Source organism: Xyrauchen texanus, chromosome 1 (genome assembly GCF_025860055.1).
Source record: "Xyrauchen texanus isolate HMW12.3.18 chromosome 1, RBS_HiC_50CHRs, whole genome shotgun sequence".
NCBI lineage: Eukaryota > Metazoa > Chordata > Actinopteri > Cypriniformes > Catostomidae > Xyrauchen > Xyrauchen texanus.
Window position 1 is genome coordinate 51,236,958 of NC_068276.1, and position 20,384 is coordinate 51,257,341.

At 38.3% G+C, this 20,384-nt stretch overlaps 1 protein-coding gene across 5 annotated transcripts in view; it reads left to right on the top strand.

The window, feature by feature from the left end:
* The window catches only part of LOC127647705 (nuclear factor 1 B-type-like), a 150,592-nt gene that overhangs the window by 122,385 nt on the left and 7,823 nt on the right, over positions 1–20,384 (top strand). For 4 of the 5 annotated variants that reach the window (XM_052132165.1, XM_052132130.1, XM_052132147.1 and 1 more), the window contains exons 8-11: positions 1,230–1,411; positions 4,508–4,646; positions 4,752–4,834; positions 14,596–14,675. In XM_052132165.1, the coding sequence (XP_051988125.1) occupies positions 1,230–1,411; positions 4,508–4,646; positions 4,752–4,834; positions 14,596–14,675 (484 nt within the window). The remainder of the gene's footprint in view (positions 1–1,229; positions 1,412–4,507; positions 4,647–4,751; positions 4,835–14,595; positions 14,676–20,384) is intronic. The other variant, XM_052132157.1, reaches the window with a different exon arrangement.

The window sequence follows — 20,384 nt, forward strand, 5'->3', positions numbered from 1 at the left end:
TTCTCACAGTCATGGCAAACCTGGAAATATTTGGAAGAATTAAAAATGTGCTTTCCAGGCCTGGAAAATCATGAGTATTAATACAATCATTAAAAAAGTCATGGAATAATTATTTTTTTCTAGCTCTGTACAGTTAAATATTTTATAATCTTGAAATGTATTTTTGTGAGTCTGTCTAAAATTATATCTATTAATCTTAAAATGGTAATGATAAACTATTGGAAAAGTAATGAAAATTGATTGGTCCAATGTTATGGCAACCCTGCATATTTCAAAACGAACACCTACAAACAGTGATAGCATTTCACGGTTGTTGCGGAGATGAGGACCCAAGTGCTGAGTTCAAAACCAAACATACTTTATTAACAAACTCACGAGGGGGAAAAACATAAACCACCCCATAGGGGAAAAAGTAATCCAGGAACTGGGGCAGAGGAATACATGTAACCAGGACCGACTGGACCAGGCTACGGGAACAAGGATTCAGAACTGAATGGAACACCGAGAACACATACAGGACAGACTAGAGAACAAGACGAACTGGCACACACAAGGAGATTAAAATAGGGAGAGAAATCAAGCAGGTGAATAAAGGGCTGGTGTTACTAATGAAACGATAATGAGCAAACAAGGAGGCGGGGTGTGACGTAAGACAGAAAAACACGTGCCGATACGGAAAAAATGGCATGAGAGCACATCGCCAAACCAATGAGGACATAAATACATTTACCGAAGTGACCGAACCTCAGCACAAACATGAAGACTGCTCGTGACCTGGGCATGCAGCGCAAAGCGAGGGCAATGCACATCCGCGGTCGCGAGAGACAGACACAAAGACCGACATAGATTATTGACGCATGCAGCCAAGATGACACAAGCACGAAGCACCCACGTCAATAACAGACAGACAAGGATTATGAATGTATGGGTCCCGACACAGACTGAAACCGAACTAGACAGAAAGTCCGGACCCAGACACCACACTCCAGACATGAAACACAACAGACTGAAGAGCGCACGGCAGGGAATAAAACAGAGACTGTGCGCTCACACAAAGACGGACACGGGTGGATAATTCCACAGACCTGTCAGGCCAAATCCCAGACTGACAGAGTGACAGGACCGTGACATAACAACCCATGAGAACCATTTGATGGAATTGCAATAGGTTTGCTTGTTTTCAAATGAAAATCTATTAGTTAAGTGCTTTTCTCTCTATTTGTTTGCAGTAATCTCCAGGAGTCCACCTCCACACTCTCCGCTGCAGTTCTCCGCCCCTGCCATCCTTCCCCCAGCTCACTCGCCCTACATCTCTCACAGCGCCATCCGTTACCCTCCACACCTCAATCCACCGGACACCCTCAAGAATTACATGCAGCCTTATGACCCGTCCAGTCCGCAGAGCAGCCAGGTGAGTGCAGCTTACTCAAGTACACACATATTAACCCTAACTCTAACACAATCACACGTAATTACTATAGTGTTTATCTCTATAGGAACAGAGCCGTTATTTCGAGCAACTGTGTATGCATTGTCCATGATATTTAATAGAAACCAGCTGTTAATCAGGGTGTTAGTTTAACATCTCAATGTAATTGAAAAGGTCCCTTTCCTGACACATGCACATACAGCATCTATTTTTAATTTCTGTCTCTCTTTTTTTTATTAGAAATGTTAGTATCAGCATAACAATTTGCTGAACTGAAAACTTCACAAGTTTGTGCAAAGCCTGATGATCTACGTTAACAGTATGATTTGAGAATGCTCCAAAGAGCATCATGTGTGCTTCAATGAAATTAAAGAATTTTCTGACCTTTAGTACAAAGGAGTTAACAGTCATGAATCATAACCATTTCTTATTTAGTTCACATCAAAACATTTGTTTGTTTTACATTTTATAAATCGTAAAACTTTGATTTTGACCCAGATTTTCAGACTTTTTATTCCCAGTGGACGTGCCCACACAAATATAGCACGAGCTGTTGAAATAACATGCATTGTGTGTGTAGTGCGTAGCAGCTGTAAACTGTCCAATCAAGATCATCATGTTGTCACATATGTTAACCATACCATGAGCTGAAGCTTCTCTTTCACGTTAAACTAATGAGAGACTCATTGTAACAGCACATTATATAAACACAAAGGTGCACAGCTTTGTGAGTTTCCAATTCCTTCGCCTTCAATCTCTACCTCTCTGATTGTCTATCTTCATGTCTCTATTGTTCCCACTGCAAGCTCAAGTTTGATTAACAGGCCACATTGTTTCAGCACGGTAATTGACCCAGTTTAGCTAACGAACACTAAATCATTAGTGGTTTGCTCTTTCGGCGCCTTGTTGAAATGTGCTCAGAGTGGTGCACAGGGCCAAACACAACAGTCTCTTCATCGCTGCGCGGCTCTGTTTACTAGCGCCGACGTAAATGAAGCGAATGGAGAACGAAAAGAGAGAGGGGGAAAACGCAACAGCAAAAACGAGTCAATAAACACTCCAACTATGCCAGCCACTACGCATTAACACAAATACATATGTGCTCAATGTGGATCCAACTCTATGAAAACTACTGTTTCTGCATATGATTAACTGGACTTCCCAAAGTAAGAGCAATTAAGCGAATCATTTTTGTTTATTGTGCCGTTATACTGCATTATTTCACACTAATATATTGGCAATCATGTCTTTATTAAAGAAAAAATTTAAGCTTATAAAACATGTTTTTGAGGACTTATTACTGTCAATTTAAGAACTTAAAACATGGTCAATAGTTTGTCTCTGCTATGGTCATTGTGGATGACTCCTGCTTAGCAGGTGATGGATAGGGCTCTTGGTGAGGCTGTGTTTAAAGGAACTCTCTAGATTACTGCCAAGTAACCCATACTGTTCCACTCATCTTAATTAGCACCACAAAATCACCCAAAAAAGAGAAACACTATCCAAACATTTTTGGAAGGGGAAATTTAAACTCCTTTCATTTTGGGTGATATTGTCGGAAGTTACTGATTACATTTCCACTTTTCTTGAAGTTTGATACCTCATTTTTGTGGCTAAAATTTGAAGAACCTATGCAAGCCAATATATGTTGTTAATTTTGTGGTTAATCTACCAAATATATTAATAAGAAAGATGAGATAGTTTCAAGACAGGGAGTTTCAGAAAATGAAATAGTCACTTGCCCTATAGAGTCAGTGTAATCTTAATTTTGTTGTTCATGGTTTTTATGCCTTATAAACTTACCGGTAAGCATTTCAAAGTTTTGTAGCAAACATTTTCCAGCAAAAGTGTATTTTGAGAATATAGCTGTCTTTATGTTATGTTAAAGCTGTTCAATGTCTCATTTTTATTGCAAATGTTAAGAAAATGTAACATTTAAGAACATAACACATGTTTTTTTCTTGCACATAAAAAACATATCTTGTTAAAATGTTGGCAGGGTAAGTAAAAAAAATAAATAAAAAAATGCATTGTGCAACTAAGAATTTAAAAGCTGTTTAACGAGTACACAGGAAGAATGCAGAAATATACATTATTGATGTCATTTGATATGTTGGGAAACACGGTGCTGATTGTCTGAGGGATTTCTTCCCTCTGTGTGATGGAAGCAAGGTCACGATACAAGTTTTATTTCCCCGCCGCTCGCACGGTAAACAAAGGGCTCTTAGACTGGACGAGGCATAGCAGGCTGGAACTGTTATTCGGGAGAAACCACAGGGAACGATAAAGGTCGTAAATATTTACCGTTGCTGGGGTCCGGCACTTGGTGGGTGGAGATCACTCTGCAAATAACACAGGGCATATAATCGGGTGGATTGGAGCCAAGGTGTTTTTATGCTTGCTTTAACGCAGATTATATTACACCCTAATTAAACATTCTATTCACATTGGGAAACCCCATGGTCCCCATTCTCTTTCATAAAGGCCTGTTTGAGTTTTGAACTTAGGGCCCACTATGTGAATTCTGTAGAGTCTGTCTCCTGCAGACATGAGTGGAAGGAGGTAAATGCTTGCTCTTGCTCTTTCTCTCTCTGTCCCTCAGTCCCATCAATTTTTGTTTTTGTTTTGACTTGAGTCATTACACATGCACACTCAGCTGTCTAGCTTTGATGCTGAAGTATGATGGTTAAACATCATAAGATTGTGTTAATCTACCTGCAGTTGACAAAAACCCAGAAAATTAACATGTTAATTTGCTGACCAGCACAATTTGCGTGAGATATTTCCTATTGAAACATGAAATTGTGTTGGGAAATATTTAAGTCCTTTTTTAATAGGCAATAGTATTTGCAGCTTGATGTTGTTAGTTGAAGGCTGTGGTATTTATAATTTAGAAATTTTCAGCACCACAGCGATGATTCACAAAAGTTTTAAATTCTTAAAAATTTTAAATGCGCTTGTCTGCTAAAAGTTCATTTTGTCAACTCCAATTTCCATTTCATGGAACATTTTAATATTAAAATTTCAACCATGAGGCCTGGTATAATTTCAGAATTATTTTTTTTACCCATGCCACAGCCTAACAGCAGTGGTCAGGTACTGGGGAAAGTTCCTGGTCACTTCACGCCAGTGCTGGCCCCGTCTCCCCATCATGGCACGGTCAGACCGGTGTCTCTCTCCATGACTGACACCAAGCCAATCACCACATCATCAGAGGGTAAGTTAAACTCACCTGTACTACCTGCATATGCAATGTATTATGATACATTGCAAACACAATACTCTTTACAATATATTGATTGAGTGTCTGCGTTACGTGTAGGTTATTCGACTCCAGGCACCCCCACTGCCAACCGTTTTGTGGGATTGAGCCCCAGAGACCCAGCCTTCCTTCACCAGCAACAGGTGAGACATAATCCACCTCCTTTACCTGTCTCTTTCTTCCTCTTTCACTTTACCCCCCCACACCTTTCTCAAAGCCCCATCCAGCTGTTCTGTATTCCCAGCAGGTGTCAGAGCCATAAGATAGATACATAAAGCAAATATGGTCATGAATATTAGACACTTCTGAGGCTCCATTGATGAGCGTCAAAGATAGCTTTCACTTGTAAAACAAAGTGAAAACTCCTGCTGTCTGAAAGTTGTATCTGATTTGTCATCATTTGGTAATCGAAGGCACTCACAGGGCATACATACAACATACAGACACTGCATAGAAGATACAATTTATTATTAAGCATTTAATGGTAGTGGCGTTCCTGGCAAAATAGCATGTTTCCTCTGTTACTCACTGTTATTGAAAACCACTTGCTCTGGAAACAAGGTTTTTTTTTTATAGGTTTATGGTTTTTGCAAGTGTGGTTTTATGTCACCATTAAGAAGAAGCCATTGGTTTCCATAAATCTATAGATACAGAATCCAAAATTCTCAGAATTATGCTAAACCCTTTGTCAGACATTTTCATTTAAGTACCCCCAATATATACAGTAACCACAAGATGTATTTGGACAGTTAGGACAGACTTAGACTTGTTTGAATTCCGTTGCTTTAGATAAAATATGAAACCAAGTGGCATCTACAAGCAAATTATGCTAGAGCTTTTCTCAATACTATCTTGACTTTTCTGAGTCATATTTGCAGTTATTTTTAACGAACTGGTCTCAAGGTGATTTTTAGTGGATGTATGAAGTCAGTTCCCCTCAAGCGCACACAGGTGTCCTAGTAGTGTAACCACAAGTGTAGTTTATCACATTAACTATGGGCATGTTCCACTAATGTTAACAACCAAAAAGTGTCGAAATACATTTTGTTTCATTCAATCTGGAATCTAGTGCAATGAAATTATTACATTTTTAATTGTGGCTTAAGTGTTAAAATACTTTACTTTCACTGTAAAAATGACAAACTTTGAGATACTTAGTATCTCTATTCAGATAATGCCTATTTAGTATAAATTAGTTGTAATAGTATAATTAGTTCTATTTTACTGCCATTCTGTTGGAGAATAACAGTGTAAAAGTAAAAGGAGTATTTCGCTCTTAGAATGAAATTGATTAATTTACAGCAGAGGATGTTTCTTGGACTTGAATCTTTATTGTGATCACCTCCCTTGAGCCCTATTCCAATGTGAAATTGATCTTGTCTTACAGTGTAAAAACTACTGTGGTACAATAGCTAGCTCTGTTTTCAAATGAATAAAATGATGTACAGCAAAGTGCAGTACTTAACATGAGTGATTTGGTTTATGTCAGGCCAGGCTTATAAGGTTTTTAGCTAAATGTTTTCTTTTTGGCAAAAAGTAAAAAGAGAAATAGTCTTGCGAATGTAAGTATGTGGGATGACGGCCCTCTGCAGCATGAAAGGGCTGGTCTGAGGCCAGTATTTTCCACCCTCCTCTAATTGAATTCATCTGCACGCGGCGACATCATAATTAGTGGTTTTCTCTTGCCCCGCTCCTGAGTTACAGTAATGGCAAGCTTTGCTTTTATTGCTCTCTGGTTTGGCATAGTTGGATGGGGTCAGAATATGCACAGCTCACCACCAGGGACAATGTTTCAGGCTGCCTCATTTCTAAAAACATGGGACTACTTTCTTCATTGAGAATTATTTTAGAAAGATACCTAAGGGGTGGATAGATGAATGAATGGATGATCAGATTTAAAGGTGGGGTATGTGATTTTCTTTTTTGACCATTTTTTCAAAATAACTTGAAATCCTATTCCTAACCCACTTACTGGCTGTAAATTAGAAGCACTGAAATGAAAATTAAGCAATTTAATCATCTGTGGAACGGGCAGGACTCGAAAAACTCCAGCCAATCATTTTCAAGACCATCTAGAATCATTGGACAGAAAATGTGTCAATCAAACGGTCGTACCATGCCCCCTCCCCCACCACCCTGGCCGCGTGTCCCGTTCGTGCGCATACTCAAAGCTCGTGACCCAGTAACAGGAAGCGATTGTATTTATGTATGGAGAATAGAGCTTTTATAGTGCTAGTGGGGTTGTTCCACATTTCTATGAATCCTGTTTTGAATAGAAGACCGCTGTACAGACGCCAGGGCTGGCTATGTTCTTTTTTTTTTACAGTTATGAGAAAATCAGCTCTACACCTTTCAAGAGTGGTATGCGAACCCCTCCTCCTGCTGTGTCAACAATTTGCTCTGAAAAATTGTCTGACAGGTGAATGCACTGTTTGACTAGTGAGTCTAGAACACTGCTAGAACACTGCGCATCTGAGTTTTCGCTCGTGCATGATTGCGCGTCCATGTTTTTCGAATGGGTGGAGTCAGGGCCAGCGTTGGAGGAGAGAAGGTAGGACCTTAGAGTTGTGTATTTTCAAAATCTGCCAGCCGTTTTGCAAATCACATACCCCACCTTTAATAAAGGAAGTGATATATTGATAAAATTGAGATAACAATGGATGCATAGAGTGATTCAGTGAGTGAGCTTCATGAATGAGTTCACGGATAGATGAATGGATGTCAATTATAATGTCTTTTAGCAGGTATCACATGCAGGCATCGCAGCTGCTGTAGTCTCTAATATGGACTCGACCGCTCACTTAATGCCTTTTGTTTTAGCCGTAGTTAACTTACCATGGAGATGGATAAGATGTAGACAGGATGATATATCAACCATCCATCATGTTTATATGAGCCTTTTGTTTGTCCTCTGAAGTGAGATTTGTATAGCAAGTCCTGACCCGCGTTAACCTGTGGCCATTGAGCCAGCGCTTTTGTTGGGTAAATAACGTCTCCCGTATACTCTAGCCTTTATTCTTGGTGATTTATCATAGGATATTATGAGATGTATTGACACCTGTGTTCCCCTGCTGGGCCTTTGTCAGGGCATGCGGTGTGACACGTGGGGTGTATGGATTACAGTCGTTGCCGTGGCGTCACCTTACAGACCTTAGAGAAATCTCCAGACACGCAGCAGGGCTCTGTCTTACTCTTTAATGCCGCTGTTCATTTTCTTTCTTCACACAAATCCATGCTTCTTTTATCTTTCTGTAGCTCTCATAGCTCATTTCTGTTTGTTACCTCTTTCTTTCATTCACATTTTTTGAAAAAGGGATTTTTTTATTTTTTTTTATTTAACCAAAATGCAAACTCTGAACAAACTACTGTGAGAATACAAGTCTATTCATTGTTTTATTTGTAAGGATGTCTGTACAGATCATCTGTACAGCTAGACTGCAATGGTTTGGAACTGCAGGAAGTTCGGCACGTGTTGCACAAAGCATCAAAATCCAATTCAAGATGAATGAGAGTGAGTAAAAGTTCACAGTATATCTCAGTAGCTGGGATATTGCTTAAAAATGCTGGATGGCAGCACCAAGTTGCGAATAAAATAAAGAAAATATGCATAAAAAAAAACGTATGCACTCACTTGATCTGGATACATTCATTCAATAAGAAGACATGCACATAAACTATGATGAAAACACATTTGCCACATAAATTCCTACAGTAGATGCACATTAAAAAAGTCTTGTGCACTCTAAACTGCAAAGAATGTATTACATCAATCAAAAGAGCCACAGTGGTTCCCCAATAGCTGCTACTTCCACTTTGTGCCAATTTCCCCAGAAGTGACGGTTTTGTTCTCTATAACATATGAACATTCGTGAATTGTTTACACAATATTCTTATTTGGTTTTTTTCCTTTTATTTTATTTTGCATCAATTAAAATCGTAACTTGGATGGAAAAATTACTGTTGAGTCACAATAAAGTAAACAAAGAATTGCAATATTATTTTATCGTGACACAGATAGCCAGGTCCCTGCTGATTAGCACCCCTTTATTCTTCTTCTAAAGACTAACATCTTCTAAAATTAGTTGTGAGGGTCTGTGTATATTCTGAAACACACCCTCACTATAATGACTTCATTACCTAAACATTCATGCTGTCTCATTAGCCCCTGTTTACTGGAGTCAGTTAATCAAACGGGTGTGTCCATACATACATTACATAATCACTATGCCTATTGGTCCCATAGCAAATGTTAAAGCTTATTTCATTTACAAGAACCATCTGTAGGCTTGTGGCCACTATGTGAGATGTTGAGACGTTGCTGCTTGTGATTTGTGGCTCAGGTCCTTCATGTAGTATGCTTGTTGGCTGTTGTCGCCAGCGCACATGACATATGATGCTCTATGTTCAAGCGCTGTATGATATGGTGCTCAGACTCTGAAATGCCAGATTTGGGATGGCAGCTATTAGAGTAATGGACAGTTTCCTGTGTGAAAAGCCATAAAGACAATTCATCCGGAGTGCAGACACTGTGGAATACATCAAGGCCATATCCTTTACATTGTGTTTATTGCAGAAAAAGGATCCCAGTTTGCTTCAGTGGTCAACTGATAAAGATTTTTCAAGTGGTGATATCTATAGGGTGCATGGTGACCAACGGTACATATAATGCCGAGATATACTGTATATACAACACAGTCTAATAATGACAAATACATTTTTCTGAGATTTAATGAATTTTTTAATATTTTAGACTATATTTACTCAAAATCTAAGTAAAAATGAAAACTGAATACAAAGAGTAGTTGAAAATATGGGGTTTAAATGGCCAATACTGATATCTAGAGAGCAGAATGGCCAAAGTTGGGTAGTAATTGACTGTAATCAGATTACACAAATCAAATGTAATAATTAGATTACATTTTCAAAAGAGTGTAGTCATTTGTAACGTTTGTTTACATTATTACATATGGATTACATTATCTATCAATCTTGATTTTAAAGATGTGCTCAGGGACTGTAAAAATAGCTAATTGGTATAGGAGTGCAAATTGGTACTCAATATAAACTAAATTAGATTTTCATAAAAACATGCAACAATTAATAAAAAATAAGTCTAATAGTAATTGGACTATGTGTAATTTGTAATCAAATAAATCTACCCAACACTATACTTATACCTATATATATATATATATATATATATATATATATATATATATATATATATATATATATATATATCAATATAAACTCAGCAAAAAAGAAACGTCCCTTTTTCAGGACATTGTATTTTAAAGATAATTTTGTAAAAATCCAAATAACTTTACAGATCTTTATTGTAAAGGGTTTAAACAATGTTTTCCATGCTTGTTCAATTAACCATAAACAATTAATGAACATGCACTTGTGGGATGGTCGTTAAGACACTAACAGATTACAGGCGGTAGGCAATTAAGGTCACAGTTGTAAAAGCTTAGGACACTAAAGAGACCTTTCTTCTGACTCTGAAAAACACCAAAAGAAAGATGCCCAGGGTCCCTGCTCATGTGCGTGAACATGCCTTAAGCATGCTGCATGGAGGTATGAGGACTGCAGATGTGGCCAGGGCAATAAATTGCAATGTCCATACTATGAGACGCCTAAGACAGCACTACAGGAAGACCGGAAGGACAGCTGATCATCCTCTCAGTGGCGACCACGTGTAACAACACCTGCACAGGATCAGTACATCTGAATATCACACCTGCGGGACAGGTACAGGATGGCAACAACAAGTGCCCGAGTTACACCAGTAACACACAATCCCTCCATCAGTGATCAGACTGCAATAGGCTGAGAGAGGCTGGACTGAGTGCTTGTAGGCCTGTTGTAAGGCAGGTCCTTACCAGACATCACCAGCAACAATGTCGCCTATGGACACAAACCCACCTTTGCTGGACCAGACAGGACTGGCAAAAAGTGCTCTTCACTGACTGGTCAGACTCGCATCGAAGGAATGAGCATTACACCGAGGCCTGTACTCTGGAGGGGGATTGATTTGGAGTTGTAGGATCCGTCACGGTCTTGGGCGGTGTGCCACAGCATCATCGGACTGAGCTGTTGTCATTGCAGGCAATCTCAATGCTGTGTGTTACCGTGAAGGCATCCTCCTCCCTCATGTGGTACCTTTCCTGCAGGCTCATCCTGACATGACTCTCCAGCATGACAATGCCATCAGCCATACTGCTCGTTCTGTGCATGATTTCCTGCAAGACAGGAATGTCAGAGTTCTTCTATGGCCAGCGAAGAGCCTGGATCTCAATCCCATTAAGCACGTCTGGGACCTGTTGGATCGGAGGGTGAGGGCTAGGGCCATTCCCCTAGAAATATCCAGGAACTTGCAAGTACCTTGGTGGAAGTGTGGGGTAACATCTTACAGCAAGAACTGGCATTATTGTCTTTTAGTCAAGAGCAGGATAATACATCTGTTAATCTCTTTATAGGGTTATTGGGCAATGCCAAAAATCTCAAATTGTCCAAATATATGCAGATAACTTCGAAAAAGTATTTTTGCTTAGGTTATAGAAAGAAATTAATGTGCAATGTATGAATTGAAAATGTTAATGAGTGCAGTTAAGGAATGGGCACATGTTTTGTCCAACGGTGATATGGTGTAATTTTTATAGAGCTAAATTAGCAACAGACAGACAGAAAACCAGTCAGACAGACAGCAAACCAATGATAGACAGACCAATGATGTCCTTATAGTATACATTTTACAATGGCACGGTTTTTAAATCCAGTTCATTTAAAACTTACTCCTAACACAAACACACAGGGGAGGATATTAGATGAACATTCATGCTCAAGACCGACCCAAAAGCACCTAATCCAGCCTGATACCCAGTGTAATGTGTTTTTGACAACACCAGTGAGAGGAAGATTTCATTAACTGCTTTCCCCAGGGACCCTTCCTTTTCTCTCTCAGTTTCTGTGTTGCCTCTCTCTTTCTCTATCTCTCTCTCTCTGTCTCTCTCTCTCTCTCTCTCTCTCTCTCTCCCCCAGAGTTGTAATCAGTGGTCACAATGTTATTTGGCTTTATCTAATACCAACATGCTAAAGCAGCACCCACCAACAGCTGTAAAGGTGCTATGGTTGCTGTAGTGTACCTCTATGATCTGAATGTGCAAGTGAAAGATGATTCCTATGTGCAGCCTGGATTGTGCAGCTCACTACTGACATCAAGTTTGCTGCTGGGGTCATGCTATTATTTATTTGATACAGAGATATCATGTGGCATTTAGCTGTGCCTTTGTAAATATGACATAAGAGCAGTGCAGCAATTTTTAAGTAGCACATTTTTTATTATGCAATATGTAGTTATAGGCATAACAAGTACAGATTTTATGTACACAGAATACATATATTTATTTATTTTTTTTGGCTTAAATAATTTATTTTCCTCTAGTGGCACCAAATGGAACAATAATTGTTTTTAATATGTTTTCCTGAACACTCCCCGTCTTTCATTGTTCGAGCAAACAGAGAGCCCCCATCACACACACAAAAAAGATGCTCAGACAAACAGTTTTGATTTAGCCACAGAGTTAACTTTTTTCTGGGAAATCAGCCTACAAATGGCTTACTTATAGTTGTCTCTAGATATTAAGCTAGAATTGGAGAAAGTATGGTCACATCACAATAATCACACATTTTTAACTAAATCTAAAGATTTGAAATCACCCCTCCTGTTGCCCTTGTAAAACTGGTAACCTTATACACTTACAGACATACAGTACAACACATTTAGGACCTTTTCAGCACATATTGTTTGAGGGTGTGTTTTTACAAAATGTGGGGTCGATCAAAACAGGATGAAGGAATGTGCACTACCAAAACAGTGTGATAGCTGACCTCCACTTTGCCCCATCCCCATTGTTTTCTGGCTTCAGGTCACTCGAGAACACACTCATATGCACACACACACAAACTATCACGCTCATTGGTGGAGTTTGTTAATGCAGGGTTGACAGTACTGACTGAGGTGGATATCTGCAGAAGCAGTGTGAAAATACCTCACATATTTCTCTATTACTCACACTTTAGAGCACATTCAGCTGAACTCCACTTAAAAGAATTTATTTTTCACTGAAAATACTCTTCTAATAGTCACAGTAGATTCTAGAGACCTGATATATGAATATAACATGCAATAATGTTTAAAGTAGTTGAAGTAGTTTAAATGCAATTAAATTAAAATACAGCCAAGCTACCCTTTTAAAAAGTAGTTAGCTACACTGGAAAATATGAACAAAAAGTAGCTAACTACATTGAAGCTATTTATGGGGGCAATATCTTTATAAATATATAACAATTTGCTAATCTGATTGTTTAATTTAGTATTTAATCACAGCTGCTTTTTTCTAGAACCAAAAGAAGGATTTTAAATGAATTACTCTCAATAAGGTGAATACAATATGACATTAAAAACAGTGATGTAGTGTTTTGTCATACTACACTGCTACTTGTTGGAAAAAGTAGCTTTTTACTGGAAAACTACAAGATAATGAAAATTGTTTTAGTTTACTCTCCAAAACTGTCTGATTGACTAGCTTAGACAGTTTGCATTTTTAGCTTTTTCCGCTTCAATTCTATAACATGTACAGTAAAATATTTTCCCAGCTTTCCCAGCTGGATCTATAGTATATATAATCTGATTTATTGCCGCAGCTCCCATGACAGGGCCAACTAGTTAGTCGTGAAATTTCTTTAAGTTCCCGTTCAGTGTTAGCACTTCTGTTTGCTCGCTTAATTTATGTGGCTTTCACTCTGTGAAATTGATATTTCAGCCACCCGAATCTCCGGGAGAGCACTAAAGCATCTTTGAAGTAAATATAGAAAATCAATTGTTCACCTTGCTAGATTTATTGTGATGGAAATGGATTTGATTCGGCAGTGTACAGGTGCTTTCCAGAAATGTCTAGAGCTATTGACAGAGAAGAAGTGGCATTGAATATTCATAGTGAATGTACCTGATGAAAGCTTGTAAACAACTTGTGAGTCTGACCACTGTTTTGCACCATGCATTAGCAAAATGGAAAGTTCGACAAAGCGCCAGGATGTGATTGCTTGTGGCATTTACTGTAAACCTGTTTTGTGTGTGTAAGGATATTACATTATTTTGTAGATAACTTTACACATTTGTGCTTCTCACACTTTCATGCAGACAACTTGTTGCATGCATGTGTGCCTGTGTGTAAATGTGACCATTTATTTGTTTTTTCCCCACATTCACATTTACATTTCCAAAAACTGCTTTTTGTGACCAGGGACCAAGTAATAACAATTCGGCTCCATCAACCAAAATTTGTCTCGCATAGAATGTTTAATGTTCTGCTTCAGTGAAAACTGCCTGCTTTGATTAGAATATCTAACAGCATAGAAGTGACCATTACAGACTGCATGCACCACTTGGAATGCATGCATGTCCTCCCGTTGCATTCTGGTATAGATGAATGACCTCCATGTAACCCAGCCCCCATTTTTGTATACTAACCTCTTCTTTTGCTTTCAGGACGGTTAATAATTAGACCACTAATTGTATTGCATGCCACTTATGACAATTGCCTTTTGTTTGATGGCAACTTTCTTCAATTTAAATGGAATTTATTTGGAATATAAATTAGGCCAATTTCCAGGCCCAGAAACTTAAGGTTTAAGATTTAATCTATTATACTGAATTATTAATCTTTATCATTAATGGTAAATTTTATTTATTTTATGTAGTAATGATTAACATGAGATAAATGTATGAATATGTGTGTTGAGATGAGCTTAGGCTGCTCCAGGTCTTGTTGCATGCTAAATGTTTGTTAGTGCCATTGTGCTAGCCCAGTTGTCTGACTGAGAGGTGTTTGATTGACAGCTGAGGATTTGTGACTGGCCCGTGAATCAAAACATCAGGTCATATGGCTCAGAGGAGACTTTGGGGATTTCTTGGCAAAGGTAAACGTTTCTATTATTTTTAACCCACCTCTCCATTAAATATTACTGTGTGCACTGTGCAACCTATGTTTGCAGTAATTTAACACCCTCTCCAACCCAGTCCAGATCAAGCCCCTTTTTAATGTGGCTTTACACATATTGCAAAAAAAAACAGACGTAATCAAAAGTGTATTTGTGTCATCACTCATTCACACAATGGCTATATTTGTCATTAAGCGTTAAAGTTGTTCAAACAACATGACAGAAGATAGAATTTGTTCTTATTTTCATTTTGACTTCTAACCATATTTTCACATCTACTGTAGGTCCATCTTCTTTTCCCTTTATTAAACACCTCCCAAACTTCACAAACCTTTTTCAGGCTGTCGTAAGACTGTTACCGTGCACATCTGGACGAGCAATCAAATTCACAAGAACTTCACAGAGCTCATTATAATGAATTATAATTCACTAAAATAGTTCAGTATGTTTAGTAAAGCACACTTCCATATTTCATTCTTCCATATGAACTTGAGGGTTTTGATATAATATGAACAATATGAAGGTTTTGTCTGTTAGTATATGACAAGTAATACCTTGGTCTGCCTCCCTTGACATTCGTGGTCAGTTAGACATCTGTAATGATGCTGTAGGATTCTTAAAGCAACATATCCCCCTTTAAATATGTATCAATGAAGAAAATCTGACCATTTAATGGTTAAAATCCTTATCTCTCTGAAAGAATGGCAGTTAGGAAGATGATTACTATTGGGAAATAGCAGAACTCTTGCATTAGTGCGGAAGCATCTGTCTGAGGCTCACTTATGGCAGAGAGCGGAATATTTGCAAAGGTCACTGTTAAGCTTGGGTTTTCATAGCTGAGGCAGTCAAGACTATTCTGTTTAATTACTCTCATCCTCCCCTCTGCATTAAAACATTTCAATGTTTAATCAAAATATTAAAAACAATATTTGCCGTTGAAAGACAGAAATTTTAATGGAAAGGAAGGTATGCATTTACATGAATGTTCTTTACAGGTGCTTTTTGATTTTGTGATAATACATGTTGTTTATCTAATAAGCAAAGCTAAAATTTCTACTTTGCATAATTTTGAACCAGGGGCTTCTTTCTAGGATTTCAAAGCATTAGGGGCTGAGGGAATCCACGAAAAGTCTTGGATGTCTTCTCATTACTGTGGTTAGGACAATTTAGCATCTTTCCTAAACAATATATATATATAATAATTATACAAATAATAATACAAATAATTAATTATATTATTTGTTATGAAAATGAAAGCATAAGCACATTGAAAAACTTTACATTTTTTAAACTTTGTCTAATAAATTCTTCCTAATAGATTATTTAATATAAAACAATTTATACATTTTTATAAAAATACCACAGTTACTATTACTGCTTTAAAATCGTGATACATTTTTAGTAAAGGTGATATGTAATTTGAAAAACTTAACCTCTCATTTCATCCTCAGTGCTGTTTATAATGTTGGGGCTGTCTAGCTGTTCAAGAGGTTTGACATCCTCCACAGTGCTTTAAACTAGAAAATTCTCATTAGAAGTCAAATAGGTTGCATAAATTTTGTCATCTGTGCTGAGATGTCGAGGGAAGTCCGGTTTCCCTTGTGTAAGTAATCCGCTCTGGGCTATCCTATATCCTAGGTTGACGTGTGCGCTTCAGGAATACAGTAGAATGAAGGAAAGAAGATCACTTCACCTGCGCCAGTGGTACAGTAATGTCTCGTGTCACTCTTACGTGAAAACCAGGCTTTAATTGCACAGCGCAAATGTGCCTTCCAGATGAGAAGCATATTTAGCGCATGTAAGTGCCAAACTCGAGATGAAAATAATTTAATCAATTCAGGACAGTTGATCTGAAAGATTCATCTGTGCTGTGCAGCTGAAGCAGGTTTTCGTGTGAGTTCCGAACAGAAAACATTCTGAGCTACACCAAAATCATTCGGACCTCAAGCCAAATAATTTGCCATAGTGATGCCCCTGATCTTATGTTTTGAATGTCTTTGCACTACAGTGCCCCCCTGAGCCAATCTAATCTAATGTGATGAAACTATAATGAAATAGTTTGGTAAAAAACAAATATGTGATAATTTACATCATTCATGCCATTCTGAACTCATGTGACTTTCTTAAAGAAAAAGCATTTTTGAAGACCAAACTGGTTGATCTTTCCATGTAATAACACTGAATGGGGACTGGCATTTTTACATTTGATACAAAAACACCATACTGTAAAGAAGTTCAATGGAAAGGAGGAGGCGAGAACTTAAATTATATTTTAATAAGAAACTTAAAAGACAAACACACACACACACATGACGGACATGTCCGTAAACTATCTCTCTCTCCCGCACAATCCTCCGCAGTCGACCTTTATCCCTCTCGGAGGCTTGATTAGTCTGATAAGGGGCCGGGTGTGTAGAATCACTACCCGGTTCCACCCTCCGCCCTGCCACACATACAAACAATAGTCATATACACGACTGGTGTGCATTAGTACAAGTCTTTTCAAGTCTTATGATAGCTTTTGCTGAGAAGCAAAGCAAAATTTAGCTGTCAGCTTGAGAACTGCTGTGACTGGATCATTCAGTCAGAATGTTGAACTTGATCAGACTCTAAAGAGCAAATGTTCACAAATTGGACATCACTACTTTTCTTCAAGAACACATCAAGATAAGCTAGTGCGATTGTCAATATTTTGAGTGATTCAGACTTAAAAAAAATTCTGTTCCTCACACAAAGCTATTGTATTTCTTCAGAAGACCTGAAAGCCTATTTAATAGTACTTTTGCACCATTTATAAAGCTTGAAAGCTCCAGTCCCCATAATTATTGTAATTACATGAAAAAGAGTGACCATTACAGTCTTTAAAAAGCAAACATTTTGTGGTTCATGGAAAAATTAAAGCCATATGAGTTTGGAATTATATGAGGGTGAGTAAACGACAGAAGTTTCAGGTGAGCTAATCCATAAAGTGTGTTTGGACAAATCCCTGTGAAACGTGTGCTTAGTGTGATTTTTGTCCTTGAGCCATATCCTTCCTTCTCCTATAAAATGGCATCTCCCCCTTTTTTTTCCCTCTCCTACACACTAAAAGTCCCTTGCTTACTCTCCACCTCTCTGCAGCGGGAGTGAGAAAGGCCTTGCTCAGCACTTCCTCTCTGCAGTAATTCTATGGAGAGGGAGAGTACACTCTCTCTTCCTTGGGCAGGCATCAGGGTAACAGGCCCCTGCTTTCATTCCACCCCCTTCTCTGGCCTTCTAATAGACCACACAGAGTACAGGGGAAAATGTACCCCAGCAAGGACTTAGACTGTATCTTTTATCTTGCATTACATGCAGAGATTTTACAATCAACATTGAATCACAGTAATTTGTGCAGCACAGACCTGCAATCATTGAAAGTCAAATCAGGAGGTTTTTAATTATAAAAGATTAACTTAAAGTTAACAAATTACTGTGATTCTGCAAAAAAAAAAGCTTGCACACTGACTGAGAGAGAGAGAAGTGTTTTAGGCAGAACCTAATTAGAAAGCAAGGCAGTTTGCTGCAAATTAAGGCTAATGCAGTTGAAGAGTTGACTTTAGGTCACTGGCTTATGGAAATGTGATTTGTTGCTTGCATGCACTAGCAAAGCTGCAGTGATGCAGTGTGATGCATGCCAGTCCATAACTCAACCCAAATTGAATTGCAGCCAGATTTGCTTGTTGCCATCCTGTAGGAAATGGGTCAGCAATCCATTAAGATGGCATTAGATAATCTAATTAACACCTGATCCCAAAATTAAGCAGGCCTATGCTTGCTCCTGCAGCAGGGTGGACATTTGAGTAGAAAGAACCTTTAGCAGCTAATGGGGAGAGATCTGCAACAAGCAAGAATCTGTAATTGGAAAGCTAGAGGAAGGAAAGTTGTTTGTTCCTCGTCCTTTTATTCGACATGACACCCATCATACATGTGTCGGGTGCCCATCACATCTCTAGCTGTCTGGTAACCAGGGGTTGCACCCCTACCCACGACAGTCAATCAGACACTGTTATAGTGGCGCTTTGCAAAGGCACAGTTTAAGGCAACAGTACTTAGGATTGTTAAAGGCCTAGAGGGGTGCTAGACTGTCTTTGTTGGGATATTAACAATCCTTTACTTAAGCGGCCCAGTGTCCAAAGAGAAAATAATATTGAATAAATCCCTGCTTTTTGAATGATACTTCAAATTGTGCAGGTTGTCTAGGAGAGGTGTGGGCTGGGCTCATACGATTTTTGGACTCTTTTGACTTGTGCCAGTAAGGAACCACCTAGCAAAATCCTAACAACCACTTAGAATACCTTAGCAACTGCCTAGCAACCACCCAGGGACCCTTGCTACAATATTGAAACCACTTAGAACACTGTAACAATAGTTTAACAAATGTCAACGTGTTTATTTACTAGCTAATTAAATAGGATTGGCATAGCTAACTGCTTACCTGTCTTTTTATGTTTTTTTTAAATGGCAAAGTTAGTAATCAAGGCATTCATGAACAGTATTTGCTGATGGAAAGTCTTTCAAGTCCATGTGCTCTCAGAATTGCCTAAAGTTTTTAAGAAATGTTGCTAAGAAAGGCCTTATTTGTTGGTATATTTTCTAGATGACATCAAATCCTAGTGTACATATCATAATAACTCTGAATAAATCAGAATTTATCAGTATAAAGTTGTTTTCTCAGAGATAAAGACAAAAGTTTGAATTCTCCTATTTAATTCTGTGGTTCGATTTTTCATTGGAGGTCACCAGATCTACTGCCATATGTTTTCAATAGCGTTGTAGACTGATTTCCCTTTTTAATGGCTTCCTAACAAATCACCCTCAAAAGAGAGTAAGGAGAGTAAGAAGGTTAAAGCTTAGAATACAAAGACATGCCTGGTCTCAAGTCGTCAGCCCTAGTTCCAAGTAATTGCAACAATGTTGAAGCCGAGTTTTAGAGTACTTTAATATTTATCAATTCATAAATCCTCAAAATAGTGACTTGAGTCTGATTTGAGTCCAAGTCTCCTGTCAACATCTCTGAAACACTTAATCACTCATTTCCTGTTAGATGATTTCTAGTGGGCATGAAAGGGAGAAATGGAGAGAAAAGGGGCAGTCGGAGGAGCAGGATTAAAGGAAAGGGTAAGTGAGGACTTAGGGGGGGAAGAGACCCAGCCCAGTTAGTTCTTCATGTGAGATATTTAACCCTTCAGAGTGAGTTCAGTGTAGTGATTCCATTTCTTTATACTGTTCTCTCTCTCTCTCCGATTTAGAGTCACAAAGATTTATTGGCATGATTTTCAGCATTTACTATATTGCCAAAGTGTATACGGTACTTATAGTACCGAAATAGACAATTCTGAAAATAAATCAAGTAAACAAATAAAGAAATATAAGAAATGATGGGTAAAAGAAAAGGACAATGGAAAAGGAAAAAGGTAAAAACTAAATTTCTAATTTAAAATGTCTTTCTCGCTCTTCCTTTGTTTTTCTCTTTTCTTCTTATCCTATAACCTAGTTTCATTCTCTTTCTTGGCAAAGTCTGACTACATTTGCAACATTAGAATCATAATCTGCTGCCCTGTTGTTTTAACCAAGATTCAGTCATTGGTTGTGAGTGATTTGTAAAATACACAGACAGAATCATTAGCTGCATTCAGAGCTCCAGGCAGCAGTGTCACCCCAGGCTGC